Below are 16,621 nucleotides of genomic sequence, written 5' to 3' on the forward strand. Positions count from 1 at the left end.
TATTCACTTCATATCTATCATATTTTGTCGCTGTCTCCCGCGTTAGCGAGGTAGCGCAATGAAACAGACGGATGAATGGCCCAACCCACCCACATACACATGTGTATACATACACGTCCACACACGCACATATACATACCTATACATCTCAACGTATACATATATATACACACACAGAGACATATACATATATACACATGTACATAATTCCTAATGTCTGCCCTCATTCATTTCCGTCGCCACCCCGCCACAAATGAAATAACAACCCCCTCCCCCCAAATATGCGCGAGGTAGCGCTAGGAAAAGACAACAAAGGCCACATTTGTTCATAGTCTCTAGCCGTCATGTATAATGCACCGAAACCACAGCTCCCTTTCCATATCTAGGTCCCACAAAACTTTCCATGGTTTGCCCCAGACGCTTCACATGCCCTGGTTCAATCCATTGACAGCACGTCGACCCCGGTATATCACATCGTTCCAATTAATTCTATTCATTGCACGCCTTTTACCCTACTGCATATTCAGGTCCCGATCACTAAGAATCTTTTTCACTCCACCTTTCCACATCCAATTTGGTCTCCTACATCCCCTCCTTCCCTCCACCTCTGACAAATATATCCTCTTAGTCAATCTTTCCTTACTCATTTTCTCCATGTGACCAAACAATTTCAAAATACCCTCTTCTGCTCTCAACCACACTCTTTTTATTACCACATATACCTCTTACCCTTTCATTACTTACTCGATCAAACCACCTTACACCACATATTGTCCACAAACGTCTCATTTCCAGCACATCCACCCTCCTCCGCACACCTCTATCTATAGCCTACGCCTCGCAACCATATAACATTGTTGGAACACTATTCCTTCACCCATTTTTGCTTTCCGAGATAACGTTCTCGACTTCCACACATTTTTCAGCGCTCCCAGAACTTTTGCCCCCTCCCCCACCCTATGATTCACTTCCTGCTTCCATGGTTCCATCCGCTGCCAAATCCACTCCCACATATCTAAAACACTTCACTTCCTCCACTTTTTCTCCATTTAAACTTACCACCAAGTTGACTTGTCCCTCAACCCTATTGTACCTAATATCCTTGCTCTTATTCACATTTACTTTCAGCTTTCTTCTTTCACACACTTTACCAAGCTCAGTCACCAGCTTCTGCAGTTTCTCATCCGAATCAGCCACCAGCGCTGTATCATCAGCGAACAACAACTGACTCACCTCCCAAGCTCTCTCATCCACAACAGACTGCATACTTGCCCCTCTTTCCAAAACTCTTGCACTCACTTCCCTAACAACCACATCCATAAACAAATTAAACAACCATGAACACATTACGCACCCCTGCCGCAAACCTACATTCACTGAGAACCAATCACTTTCCTCTCTTCCTACTCGTACACATGCCTTACATCCTCGATAAAACTTTTCGCTGCTTCTAACAACTTGCCTCCCACACCGTATATTCTTAATGCCCTCCACAGAGCATTTCTATCAACTCTATCATATACCTTCTCCAGATCCATAAATGCTACATACAAATCCATTTGCTTTTCTAAGTATTTCTCACATACATTCTTCAAAGCAAACACCTGATCTACACATCCTCTACCACTTCTGAAACCACACCGCTCTTCCCCGATCTGATGCTCTATACAGGCCTTCACCCTCTCAATCAATACCTTCCCATATAATTTCCCAGGAATACTCAACAAACTTATACCTCTGTAATCTAAGCACTCATCTTTATCCCCTTTCCCTTTGTACAACGGCACTATGCAAGCATTCCGCCAATCCTCAGACACCTCATCATAAGTCATACATACATTAAATATCCTTACCAACAAGTCAGCAATACAGTCACCCGCTTTTTTAATACATTCCACTGCAATACGATCCAAACCTGCTGCCTTGCCAGCTTTCATCTTTCGCAAAGCTTTTACTACCTCTTCTCTGTTTACCAAATCCATCTCCCTAACCCTCTCACTTTGCACACCACCTCGACCAAAACACCCTATATCTGCCATTTTATCATCAAACACATTAAATAGATCTTCAAAATACTCATTCCATCTCCTTTTCACATCACCACTACTTGTTATCACCTCCCCATTAGCCCCCTTCACTGATGTTCCCATTTGTTCCCTTGCCTTACGCACTTCATTTATCTCCTTCCAAAACATCTTTTTACTCTCCCTAAAATTTAATGATACTCTCTCACCCCAACTCTCATTTGCCCTCTTTTTCACCTCTTGCACCTTTCTCTTGACCTCCTGCCTCTTTCTTTTATACATCTCCCAGTCATTTGCATTATTTCCCTGCAAAAATCGTCCAAATGCCTCTCTCTTCTCTTTCACTAATAATCTTACTTCTTCATTCACCACTCACTACCCTTTCTAATCTGCCCACCTCCCACGCTTCTCATACCACAAGCATCTTTTGCGCAAGCCATCACTGCTTCCCTAAATACATCCCATTCCTCCCTCACTCCCCTTACGTCCTTTGTTCTCACCTTTTTTTCCATTCTATACTCAGTGTCTCTTGGTACTTCCTCACTCAAGTCGCCTTCCCAAGCTCACTTACTCTCACCACTCTCTTTACCCCAACATTCTCTCTTCTTTTCTGAAAACTTGTACAAATCTTCAACTTCGCCTCCACAAGATAATGATCAGACATCCCTCTAGTTGCACCACTCAGCACATTAACACCCAAAAGTCTCTCTTTCGCGCACCTATCAATTAACACGTAATCCAATAACGCTCTCTGGCCAATATATATATATATATATATATATATATATATATATATATATATATATATATATATATATATATATATATATATATATATATATATATATATGTTGGGGATGAGAGAGCTTGGGAAGTGAGTCAGTTGTTGTTCGCTGATGATACAGCGCTGGTGGCTGATTCATGTGAGAAACTGCAGAAGCTGGTGACGGAGTTTGGTAAAGTGTGTGGAAGAAGAAAGTTAAGAGTAAATGTGAATAAGAGCAAGGTTATTAGGTACAGTAGGGTTGAGGGTCAAGTCAATTGGGAGGTGAGTTTGAATGGTGAAAAACTGGAGGAAGTGAAGTGTTTTAGATATCTGGGAGTGGATCTGTCAGCGGATGGAACCATGGAAGCGGAAGTGGATCATAGGGTGGGGGAGGGGGCGAAAATTTTGGGAGCCTTGAAAAATGTGTGGAAGTCGAGAACATTATCCCGGAAAGCAAAAATGGGTATGTTTGAAGGAATAGTAGTTCCAACAATGTTGTATGGTTGCGAGGCATGGGCTATGGATAGAGTTGTGCGCAGGAGGATGGATGTGCTGGAAATGAGATGTTTGAGGACAATGTGTGGTGTGAGGTGGTTTGATCGAGTAAGTAACGTAAGGGTAAGAGAGATGTGTGGAAATAAAAAGAGCGTGGTTGAGAGAGCAGAAGAGGGTGTTTTGAAATGGTTTGGGCACATGGAGAGAATGAGTGAGGAAAGATTGACCAAGAGGATATATGTGTCGGAGGTGGAGGGAACGAGGAGAAGAGGGAGACCAAATTGGAGGTGGAAGGATGGAGTGAAAAGGATTTTGTGTGATCGGGGCCTGAACATGCAGGAGGGTGAAAGGAGGGCAAGGAATAGAGTGAAGTGGAGCGATGTGGTATACAGGGGTTGACGTGCTGTCAGTGGATTAAATCAAGGCATGTGAAGCGTCCGGGGTAAACCATGGAAAGCTGTGTAGGTATGTATATTTTGCGTGTGTGGACGTGTGTATGTGCATGTGTATGGGGGGGGGTTGGGCCATTTCTTTCGTCTGTTTCCTTGCGCTACCTCGCAAACGCGGGAGACAGCGACAAAGTAAAAAAAAAAAAAAAAAAAAAAAAAAAAAATATATATATATATATATATATATATATATATATATATTTCTTTTTTCTTTCATACTGTTCGCCATATCCTGCGTTAGCGAGGTAGCGTTAAAAACAGAGGACTGAACCTTTGAGGGAATATCCTCACCTGGCCCCCTTCTGTCCCTTCTTTTGGTAAATTAAAAAAAAAAAAAAACCAAGAGGGGAGAATTTCCAGCCCCCCGCTCCCTTCCCTTTTAGTCGCCTTCTTCGACACGCAAGAATACATGGGAAGTATTCTTTCCCCCTATCCCCAGGGATAACATATATCCCTGGGGATAGGGGAGAAAGAATACTTCCCACGTATTCCCTGCGTGCCGTAGAAGGCGACTAAATGGGAAGGGAGCGTTGGGGGGGGGGGGGGGGGGGGGCTGGAAATCCTCCCCTCATTTTTTTTTCAATTTTCCAAAAGAAGGAACGGAGAAGGGGGCCAGGTGAGGATATTCCCTCAAAGGCCCAGTCCTCTGTTCTTAACGCTACCTCGCTAATGCGGGAAATGGCAAATAGTATGAAAGAAAGAAAAGATATAGATTATTTATTCATTTCATTTTGCTTTGTCGCTGTCTCCCGCGTTTGCGAGGTAGCGCAAAGAAACAGATGAAAGAAATTGCCCAACCCACCCCCATCCACAATGTATACACATACACGTCCACACACGCAAATATACATACCTATACATCTCAATGTACACATATATATACACACACAGACACATACATATATACCCATGCACACAATTCACACTGTCTGCCTTTATTTATTCCCATCGCCACCTCCCCACACATGGAATAACATCCCCTCCCCCCTCATGTGTGCGAGGTAGCATTAGGAAAAGACAACAAAGGCCCCATTCGTTCACGCTCAGTCTCTAGCTGTCATGCAATAATGCCCGAAACCACAGTTCCCTTTCCACATCCAGGCCCCACACAACTTTCCATGGTTTACCCCAGACGCTTCACATGCCCTGACTCAATCCACTGACAGCACGTCAACCTCGGTATACCACATCGATCCAATTCACTCTATTCCTTGCCCTCCTTTCACCCTCCTGCATGTTCAGGCCCCGATCACACAAAATCTTTTTCACTCCATCTTTCCACCTCCAATCTGGTCTCCCACTTCTCGTTCCCTCCACCTCCGACACATATATCCTCTTGGTCAATCTTTCCTCACTCATTCTCTCCATGTGCCCAAACCATTTCAAAACACCCTCTTCTGCTCTCTCAACCACGCTCTTTTTATTTCCACACATCTCTCTTACCCTTACATTACTTACTCGATCAAACCACCTCACACCACACATTGTCCTCAAACATCTCATTTCCAGCACATCCATCCTCCTGCGCACAACTCTATCCATAGCCCACGCCTCGCAACCATACAACATTGTTGGAACCACTATTCCTTCAAACATAGCCATTTTGCTTTCCGAGATAATGTTCTCGACTTCCTCACATTCTTCAAGGATCCCAGGATTTTCGCCCCCTCCCCCACCCTATGATTCACTTCCGCTCCCATGGTTCCATCCGCTGCCAGATCCACTCCCAGATATCTAAAACACTTTACTTCCTCCAGTTTTTCTCCATTCAAACTTACCTTCCAATTGACTTGACCCTCAACCCTACTGTACCTAATATCCTTGCTCTTATTCGCATTTACTCGTAACTTTCTTCTTCCACACACTTTACCAAACTCAGTCACCAGCTTCTGCAGTTTCTCACATGAATCAGCCACCAGCGCTGTATAATCAGCGAACAACAACTGACTTACTTCCCAAGCTCTCTCATCCCCAACAGACTTCATACTTGCCCCTCTTTCCAAAACTCTTGCATTCACCTCCCTAACAACCCCATCCATAAACAAATTAAACAACCATGGAGATATCACACACCCCTGCCGCTAAACTACATTCACTGAGAACGAATCACTTTCTTCTCTTCCTACACGTACACATGCCTTACATCCTCGATAAAACCTCTTCACTGCTTCTAACAACTTGCCTCCCACACCATATATTCTTAATACCATCCACAGAGCATCTCTGTCAACTCTATCATATGCCTTCTCCAGATCCATAAATGCTACATACAAATCCATTTGCTTTTCTAAGTATTTCTCGCATACATTCTTCAAAGCAAACACCTGATCCACACATCCTCTACCACTTCTGAAACCACACTGCTCTTCCCCAATCTGGTGCTCTGTACATGCCTTCACCCTCTCAATCAATACCCTCCCATATAATTTACCAGGAATACTCAACAAACTTATACCTCTGTAATTTGAGCACTCACTCTTATCCCCTTTGCCTTTGTACAATGGCACTATGCACGCATTCCGCCAATCCTCAGGCACCTCACCATGAGTCATATATACATTAAATAACCTTACCAACCAGTCAATAATACAGTCACCCCCTTTTTTAATAAATTCCACTGCAATACCGTCCAAACCTGCTGCCTTGCCGGCTTTCATCTTCCGCAAAGCTTTTACTACCTCTTCTCTGTTTACCAAATCATTTTCCCTAACCCTCTCACTTTGCACACCACCTCGACCAAAACACCCTACATATTTGTTGAATGTGTTTGATGATAGAGTGGCAGATATATATATATATATATATATATATATATATATATATATATATATATATATATATATATATATATATATATATATATATATATATATATATATATATATATATATATATATATGTATGTATATATATATATATATATATATATATATATATATATATATATATATATATATATATATATATATATATATATATATATATATATTTTTATTATACTTTGTCGCTGTCTCCCGCGTTTGCGAGGTAGCGCTAGGAAACAGACGAAAGAAATGGCCCAACCCCCCCCATACACATGTATATACATACGTCCACACACGCAAATATACATACCTACACAGCTTTCCATGGTTTACCCCAGACGCTTCACATGCCCTGACTCAATCCACTGACAGCACGTCAACCCCGGTATACCACATCGCTCCAATTCACTCTATTCCTTGCCCTCCTTTCACCCTCCTGCATGCTCAGGCCCCGATCACACAAAATCTTTTTCACTCCATCTTTCCACCTCCAATTTGGTCTCCCTCTTCTCCTTGTTCCCTCCACCTCCGACACATATATCCTCTTGGTCAATCTTTCCTCACTCATTCTCTCCATGTGCCCAAACCACTTCAAAACACCCTCTTCTGCTCTCTCAACCACGCTCTTTTTATTTCCACACATCTCTCTTACCCTTACGTTACTCACTCGATCAAACCACCTCACACCACACATTGTCCTCAAACATCTCATTTCCAGTACATCCATCCTCCTGCGCACAACTCTATCCATAGCCCACGCCTCGCAACCATACAACATTGTTGGAACCACTATTCCTTCAAACATACCCATTTTTGCTTTCCGAGATAATGCTCTCGACTTCCACACATTCTTCAAGGCCCCCAGGATTTTCGCCCCCTCCCCCACCCTATGATCCACTTCCGCTTCCATGGTTCCATCCGCTGCCAGATCCACTCCCAGATATCTAAAACACTTCACTTCCTCCAGTTTTTCTCCATTCAAACTCACCTCCCAATTGACTTGACCCTCAACCCTACTGTACCTAATAACCTTGCTCTTATTCACATTTACTCTTAACTTTCTTCTTCCACACACTTTTCCAAACTCAGTCACCAGCTTCTGCAGTTTCTCACATGAATCAGCCACCAGCGCTGTATCATCAGCGAACAACAACTGACTCACTTCCCAAGCTCTCTCATCCCCAACATACTTCATACTTCCCCCTCTTTCCAAAACTCTTGCATTTACCTCCCTAACAACCCCATCCATAAACAAATTAAACAACCATGGAGACATCACACACCCCTGCCGCAAACCTACATTCACTGAGAACCAATCACTTTCCTCTCTTCCTACACGTACACATGCCTTACATCCTCGATAAAAACTTTTCACTGCTTCTAACAACTTTCCTCCCACACCATATATTCTTAATACCTTCCACAGAGCATCTCTATCAACTCTATCATATGCCTTCTCCAGATCCATAAATGCTACATACAAATCCATTTGCTTTTCTAAGTATTTCTCACATACATTCTTCAAAGCAAACACCTGATCCACACATCCTCTACCACTTCTGAAACCACACTGCTCTTCCCCAATCTGATGCTCTGTACATGCCTTCACCCTCTCAATCAATACCCTCCCATATAATTTACCAGGAATACTCAACAAACTTATACCTCTGTAATTTGAGCACTCACTCTTATCCCCTTTGCCTTTGTACAATGGCACTATGTATATATATATATATATATATATATATATATATATATATATATATATATATATATATATATATATATATATATATATATATATATATATATATATATATATATATATATATATATATATATATATATATATATATATATATATATATATATATATATATATATATATATATATATATATATATATATATATATATATATATATATATATATATATATATATATATATATATATATATATCTGCCACTCTATCATCAAACACATTCAACATATATATATATATATATATATATATATATATATATATATATATATATATATATATATATATATATATATATATATATATATCTGCCACTCTATCATCAAACACATTCAACAAATATGTATATATATATATATATATATATATATATATATATATATATATATATATATATATATATATATATATATGTATATATATCCTAGCCTGAGCCAGGTAACTATTTTATTGACCAACCCCTAAGGGATGGATGAACAGCTACGTTGACTGTGGACCAATTGCCGCAACCAGGATTCAAATCCAAACGCTCGACCCTGGGAGGCCTGTGAATGCGTTACAGTCACCGTTACCCATAAGGCTAGAAGTCTGAACCGTTTCACGAGATGTAAGACTCCAGCTGACTTAGGCTCTGAAGAAGAAAATGGGAAAATCATCTTCTCGCACATCAAAACACAGATATTTGCAGGAACTTCGAATATAGCAGCAGCCGCTCGTCTGCCCGAAGGTTAATAAATCCAGTGACCAACTGGCACAAGGAAAGTCAATAAATACCTTATGACGTATACACAAGCACAGATCGATCATGTGAATCAACAAGGCTTGTTATGACGTATACACAAGCACAGGTCGATCGTGTGGGTCAACAAGGCTTGTTATGACGTATACACAAGCACAGATCGATCATGTGAATCAACAAGGCTTGTTATGACGTATACACAAGCACAGGTCGATCGTGTGGGTCAACAAGGCTTGTTATGACGTATACACAAGCACAGATCGATCATGTGAATCAACAAGGCTTGTTATGACGTATACACAAGCACAGGTCGATCGTGTGGGTCAACAAGGCTTGTTATGACGTATACACAAGCACAGGTCGATCGTGTGAATCAACAAGGCTTGTTATAACGTATACACAAGCACAGGTCGATCCTGTGAATCAACAAGGCCTGTTATGACGTATACACAAGCACAGGTCGATCCTGTGAATCAACAAGGCTTGTTATGACGTATACACAAGCACAGGTCGATCGTGTGGGTCAACAAGGCTTGTTATGACGTATACACAAGCAAAGATCGATCATGTGAATCAACAAGGCTTGTTATGACGTATACACAAGCACAGGTCGATCGTGTGGGTCAACAAGGCTTGTTATGACGTATACACAAGCACAGATCGATCATGTGAATCAACAGGGCTTGTTATGACGTATACACAAGCACAGGTCGATCGTGTGGGTCAACAAGGCTTGTTATGACGTATACACAAGCACAGATCGATCATGTGAATCAACAAGGCTTGTTATGACGTATACACAAGCACAGATCGATCGTGTGGATCAACAAGGCTTTTATATGACGTATACACAAGCACAGATCGATCATGTGAATCAACAAGGCTTGTTATGACGTATACACAAGCACAGGTCGATCGTGTGGGTCAACAAGGCTTTTTATGACGTATACACAAGCACAGATCGATCGTGTGGGTCAACAAGGCTTGTTATGACGTATACGCAAGTACAGATCGATCATGTGAATCAACAAGGCTTGTTATGACGTATACACAAGCACAGGTCGATCGTGTGGGTCAACAAAGCTTGTTAGGACGTATACACAAGTACAGGTCGATCGTGTGGGTCAACAAGGCTTGTTATGACATACACAAGCACAGGTCGATCATGTGGATCAATAAGGCTTGTTATGACGTATACACAAGCATAGGTCGATCATGTAGGTCAACAAGGCTTGTTGTGACGTATACACAAGCAGAGGTCGATCGTGTGGGTCAACAAGGCTTGTTATGACATACACAAGCACAGGTCGATCATGTGGATTAATAAGGCTTGTTATGACGTATACACAAGCACAAGCCGATCATGTAGGTCAACAAGGCTTGTTATGACGTATACACAAGCACAGGTCGATCATGTAGGTCGACAAGGCTTGTTATGACGTATACACAAGCACAGGTCGATCATGTAGGTCAACAAGGCTTGTTACCACACCTATCCCTTTTCCTGTATATCAACTATCTCTTCATCCCTTTTCTTCTCCTGTCGTTCTTTCCCATCCTTAATGTTTACATCCTTCCTATTCTTCCTCTTCCTTTCTTATCCTTCGTTCTTCTACCTCTTACCTCTCCCTACCTCTCTCTCTACATCTCCCTATCTTTCTAAATCCCCATTACTCTGCCTGCCCCAACTCCCACAATATATGTGTATAATCATCCTTTTTTCCCCTGCTCCAGCCCAGCCCTGGTCCCAGGCACTCACCAACGACCTTGAGTGTGAAGAAGAAAGAACTCGGGGGATGTGTGGTCAGCTGGCACTCGTAGAGGCCGGCATCGCTCGTCCGTACGTCCCGCACCCACAGTTCCCACAGCTGACACGGTTGCGGGGAAGGAGAAAGGTCGTGTTCTAATAATCAAAATAGAAATCATCTTTAATACGATTGGTGATGAGGTTGCCCGAGGAGGGGCTCAATTGAGGGCGCTGGATGGCACTTAATGGAATGAGTCGTGGTGATATTAGATATGGCCAAGTATGAGGAGGTCAGAAGAGATGCAAGGTTAGTTACACTAGTGTGAGTTGTGGCCAAGGGGTGAGAAGGTGTGAGTGCTGGCCATGAGTTAAAGGGTTGTAAGTATAGGATAGTTGTGAGGTTAGAGGTTACACAGGTGTGAGTCGTGGCCAAGAGTCGGAGGGTTGTGAGGCCCACGGAGGTGTGAGTTGTGATCCGTGGGAGAGATGGACACTGGTGCGTGGCAGGGGTGCGGGAGGGCCCTACCTACCTTCTGGTGCCTGAAGTGGGCGACGGAGTACCTGGCCTCGGAGGAGTACACCTGGCTGCCCGCCGTCAGCAGCTGGTCCTCGTCTCGCTTCATCCACGTCACCTGCAGGAGAGAGACGACACCTTCAGCTACTACTCCTTCACCTGTTGAACTTCTCTCTCTCTCTCTCTCTCTCTCTCTCTCTCTCTCGGGCTAGACGGGACAACACCAGCATAATCTGGCTTAACCTCTGGATAATAATTAGAATTTTGATAAAAAAAAGATTGAAAATGAAATTAAGAGCGAAGCCAAACCTCCAGATGTGAGCTAGTACAGTACAGTCACGTCAGGCTGTTGTCTCTGTCAGGGGAACCATACACAATCCACACATAGTGTGATGATCATGTTTCCAAAGATCTGGGGGAAGCGTTTCACTTGCTACCTCTAACCGGCTGATATATATATCAGCTGGTTATTGGAGGGTGTGTTGTGAGTGTGTGGGTGTTGTGAGGAGTGTGTGGGTGTTGTGAGTGTGTGGGTGTTGTGAGTGTGTGGGTGTTGTGAGTGTGTGGGTGTCATGAGTGACAGCACTGGGAGAGGGCAAATGAGCAACAACACTGGCAGGCACCAGCAGCTGCTGCTGCCTGACACAACTTGAATGGTCATTAAGACAAAGTTTTCTTACATTATCCCCACATGACACTGTCGTTATGACAACACTGCATGGATACATAGAATATCATCTATGGATACATAGAATATCATCTATGGATACATAGAATATCATCTATTCAAATATCATTCCGGCGATTATTGTATGACGGGCGGCCGGTCAGCCTTGAGCCTTGACCCGGGAAATTATCAATATACAATGTGCTGCTGCTCTCCTCTGCCCCACCCATGACCCACAACACCGACCCGCCTCTGCCCCACCCATGACCCACAACATCGACCCGCCTCTGCCCCACCCATGACCCACAACACCGACCCTCCTCTGCCCCACCCATGACCCACAACACCGACCCGCCTCTGCCCCACCCATGACCCACAACATCGACCCGCCTCTGCCCCACCCATGACCCACAACACCAACCCTCCTCTGCCCCACCTATGACCCACAACACCGACCCTCCTCTGCCCCACCCACGACCCACGACACCGACCCTCCTCTGCCCCACCTATGACCCACAACATCGACCCTCCTCTGCCCCACCCATGACCCACAACACCGACCCTCCTCTGCCCCACCCATGGTAACCTTCCTTCCCAGCCTCGCTCCTAGCATAGTCCCTCCCTGCTGTACCCTGGTACTCCTCGACCACCCCTGGGTCACTACGAGATAAAGAACATTAAAGAATACCTGACATACGACAGGCTCAAGATATATATAAATGAACTAAGAATGCAATTGGATCATTATCAGACAATAATGGCAAATTAACTTACAACTATACAGAAAAATCTCTCCTACTAAAGAGATATTTCGACTCGGTGTTTACCATCGAAAATTCTTCTGGTGTACCGCTGGCACAAAAGGTATTTCTAGGCATCATATACAAAAATAACCTGATCTTAAAAACTTGGAACTACGTAAAGCATTCGTTAAAACACCATAAGAAATCTCTAGATCCGAAGAATTAAAAGAAAAAAAAAAAAAGCTCCCGTCGCAGGAGGTCGCATCTGCGCGTGCGCGGACTGGACTCTCAGAGAGGCAACATACGAAGCGTAGTCAACAGGGAAGCTTCTGAGTAGCTTCATCTGTGTTGGAGTTCCACCAGGCTCAGTCCGAGGACCTCTGCTTTTCTTCATCTATATCAACAATTCTCAAACTGGGCCGTATGACCCTATAAGGAGGCCACAGTATCCGTCTTGGGGTGTCACACGAAGGAACAGAGAACCTAAATAAAATTCGCTGCCAGGCGTACTATTTGTTTTCTTTTATATGATAGACATCATGACTTTTATTTATCTAAAATGCAGATTTAGGCGGCCCACACTGTAATTATCGCCGTATGTTAAGATATTGGGTATATTCCCAGGATTATAAAGGTATACAGAAATATCGCAGGTACTGGAAAGAGACTCCACCTAGGCGGCCACAAGGGTAGATGAAGTCCACGCATGAACCATAGGCCAAAAAACATTTGAAAAACCCTGATCGATATGAAGGAACTAGAGACATGACTCGCCTGTAGAATATGGAAATCTACCGACGACATGGAGTTAAACACAACCAACTCGAAGGATAAACAATACTAGTTGCATACGGGAAGCCAATAGGATTTTATTGATAGAAACTTAAAACTACGAAAAACAAAATACGATACTCAGCCTACATGTATAATGCTTTTAGTTAATCCTCATTTAGAATACGCACTTGTGGTCAACACGATCAAAGAGGAGAAACTATTGTGAATTCAAAGAACAGCCACACTAATTCACTGAGATGAGATTTATGAGTAAAGGCTCAGGGACTCTTTCAAGCTCCTCTCTTTTGGCTTCCCTTTCTCACTTTGCTCCTTCATATCTAGCTCCCTCTCTGGTCAATCTATCTCTGTTGTTGTTGCTGGATCAGCCTCCCGCTTTTCTCCATCAAAAGCGGTGTCCCTAGAGATTGCTGTCCTTTCCCCTACAACGATTTCTTCTCATCAAATAATCCAATGCACTCACACGTTGACAACTCAACACTGCATTCATCCACATCTTTCAATTCTGCTCCCTCGCATCTCACTCGATCTGCATCTCGTCTTGACATTACTGCCTCAATAAACTCAGACTTGGTCGGGATACTTCAGTGGGGTAGACAAAATATTGTTAAGTTTAATCCCTCTAGGATCCAATTTCTAACCATTTCTCTATCGAAAACTCCTCAACTCTCGTCTCTCCATTGACAGTTCTATAATTCTACCTCTTGACTCAATGAACATACTTGGTATCACTGTAACATCTATTCTTTCTTGGAAACCCACATTACAGGAATAGCTAAGACTGCCTCTACGAAACTGGGTGTTTTGTTAAGATGTCGAAACTTCCCTTTTTGAACAGTCGTTCCGTTTATACAAGGGATTAATTCGTCCTTGTATGGAGTTTTGCTTACTTGACAGGCTAACTTTCAAACCTGACCCTCTTGCCCTACGCCGCAATGTTAGTTCCCTTTCCCTCTTATATAGGTATTTGACTTTTGCTCCCGAGAGCCTGTTGCTTATGTGTCCCCACCACTAGCTAGACCACGCATTACTCGACAATCTGCGGCGTCACATGATTATTGTGTGGCCGTCAGCAACTCAATGGTGGTCCGTTGTGATACCTGCTTCTTTCCCCACGCGTCGAAGCATTGGAACTCGCTACCTTCTGATGTCTTTCCCAATATATATGACCTGACACATTTCACAACACAGGTTTTTTACTTTCTCAAAAATTCGTAAATACTTTCCCTTGCCTTTTCTTTTTCCGTTTCATAATTCTCTCTATGTTTCAATTAAGGCCCAATCTTGATGTGGACTTTCTTCCGTGAGTGGAGTCCAACATGAAAAAAAGAAAGTTGAAAAAGACGGCCTTGTCGTATGCCTGTTGACACACCAAGGAAACTGCCAGACGCACAACAAATCCCACCCCTCCATACACAATTGCTAATAACTCATTCATTTGCCAGACGTTCGGATGAAACATTTTCGATAGAATTTGTTGGTGATCGGGAAAGTTGTGCTAACAATATGGAAAGTGTGAATAGAAAAAAATGCAGGGGTGAGTGGTTATACCACTTGACAATGCTCTTTTTTCTTTCCTGTTGGCAATAAAGCCGGAGCAAGAGGTGGGTAGCAAAATGTTTTCTGCCTTGCTATCGTATTTCGACCACCATTTTCAGGATTAGAAAAAGACAAAGTCAAGACCTCCGGATTCCGTGTCATCTGTGTTTCCCATGTACTCATGACGCCCTCCCTAACCTGCCCCGTTCCTGGCATCCATCCTCTTCTGCCTTATTCCTGGCACCCTCTTCCCTTGCCTCATCCCTGACACCATCCCTCCCCTTGCCTCATCCTTGACACCATCCCTCCCCTTCTCTACACATTCTCCTAACTACACGGATTTGTTGGATGACTCTAATTGTGATAGGAGCTTGTTCTGCTGACGATGTAAACAGGGTATGGTATGGCTCGTTTGGACAGAATTCCAGGCAAAAATAAACTATATTCAGAGAGAGAAATGAAAGGATAGGTAACCTGACCCACGAAGACAGATGCCACTTAGGTCATACCAGGTCACACTCATGGTGTCAATCAGGTGGAGTTATGGCTTGAATTAAGAGGGGAGAGGAGGGGGAATGGCATCCCCCTGGTTGTCTATATAAGGGGATGACACACCCCCCCTCCCTCGTTGTCTACAATGAAAGAGTGGGATCCGCCCCCTTTGTTAATTCAAAATCAACGGCCCGATCCCATTTTTCAACTAAAAATAGCTTACGCTTTAACGACCTAGAAAGAAAAGAGACAAAGCTAATGATTTGGTTGCATATCTGTCCCTCAAACGATACCCGAGGGTAAATGATCAGCGCTTAATTAATTTCTATCCCCCCACCCGACACACTTCACGGGGGGGAGGGGGAGACGGGGAGGGGGTCTCTCTCTCTCTCTCTCTCTCTCTCTCTCTCTCTCTCTCTCTCTCTCTCTCTCTCTCTCTCTCTCTCCTACCCAACCCACACTCGCTTTCACCTCCCTTGTTGGAACTGTACAATTCGAACACTGGGCGTGGCACTGACCTCCTGTGTTATTAGAAATAAGGCCTGACCCCAGACAATTTGCATCACGCAAGCCACCTGCCTCTCACAGACGAGCAATTAAGTTCTGACACGGTCGCCGGGAGCCAAGACCGTTAGGTCTACCAGAAAAGCATTGATATCATAACAGTGACAGACGGACACAGTAAATGAGGACTGAAGGTCACACCAGGATACAACGTTTTCCGTAAAGATAGATTACATAAGGCAGGTGGAGGTGAAATGAAATATATGAGTGAATTCTAAATGTTGATGGAACCTTACTATACTGTCTACACCGACCTGATAAACCAGACGTATATAGATAAGTGACCAATTTATAGAAAACGATCTTTTTGTAAAGATATTAAGTTTCTTGTTAAAAACTGAATAAAAACGACAATCTTAGGAAATATGAATAACACCAACATGAACTGGGGTGTCTTATTAGGCGACCGTGAGGGAAATAGACTAACAGACTAAACTGGGGATTGCTTATGAAAAGGTCCTGAAACCTACGCGAGGACACAACACATCGGACTTGGTGCTATCCTCGTTCCAAAACAATGTAG

General features: G+C 43.2%; 1 protein-coding gene across 1 annotated transcript in view; it reads right to left on the reverse strand.

Moving 5' to 3' along the window:
- Nucleotides 1–16,621, reverse strand: part of LOC139759806 (zwei Ig domain protein zig-8-like) — a 125,039-nt gene that overhangs the window by 17,373 nt on the left and 91,045 nt on the right. Inside the window, exons 3-4 of the mRNA XM_071682282.1 lie at nucleotides 11,318–11,419; nucleotides 10,800–10,908 (exon numbers count right to left, since the gene is read on the reverse strand). Coding sequence (XP_071538383.1) covers nucleotides 10,800–10,908; nucleotides 11,318–11,419 — 211 coding nt within the window. The remainder of the gene's footprint in view (nucleotides 1–10,799; nucleotides 10,909–11,317; nucleotides 11,420–16,621) is intronic.

This window comes from Panulirus ornatus, chromosome 34 (genome assembly GCF_036320965.1).
Source record: "Panulirus ornatus isolate Po-2019 chromosome 34, ASM3632096v1, whole genome shotgun sequence".
NCBI lineage: Eukaryota > Metazoa > Arthropoda > Malacostraca > Decapoda > Palinuridae > Panulirus > Panulirus ornatus.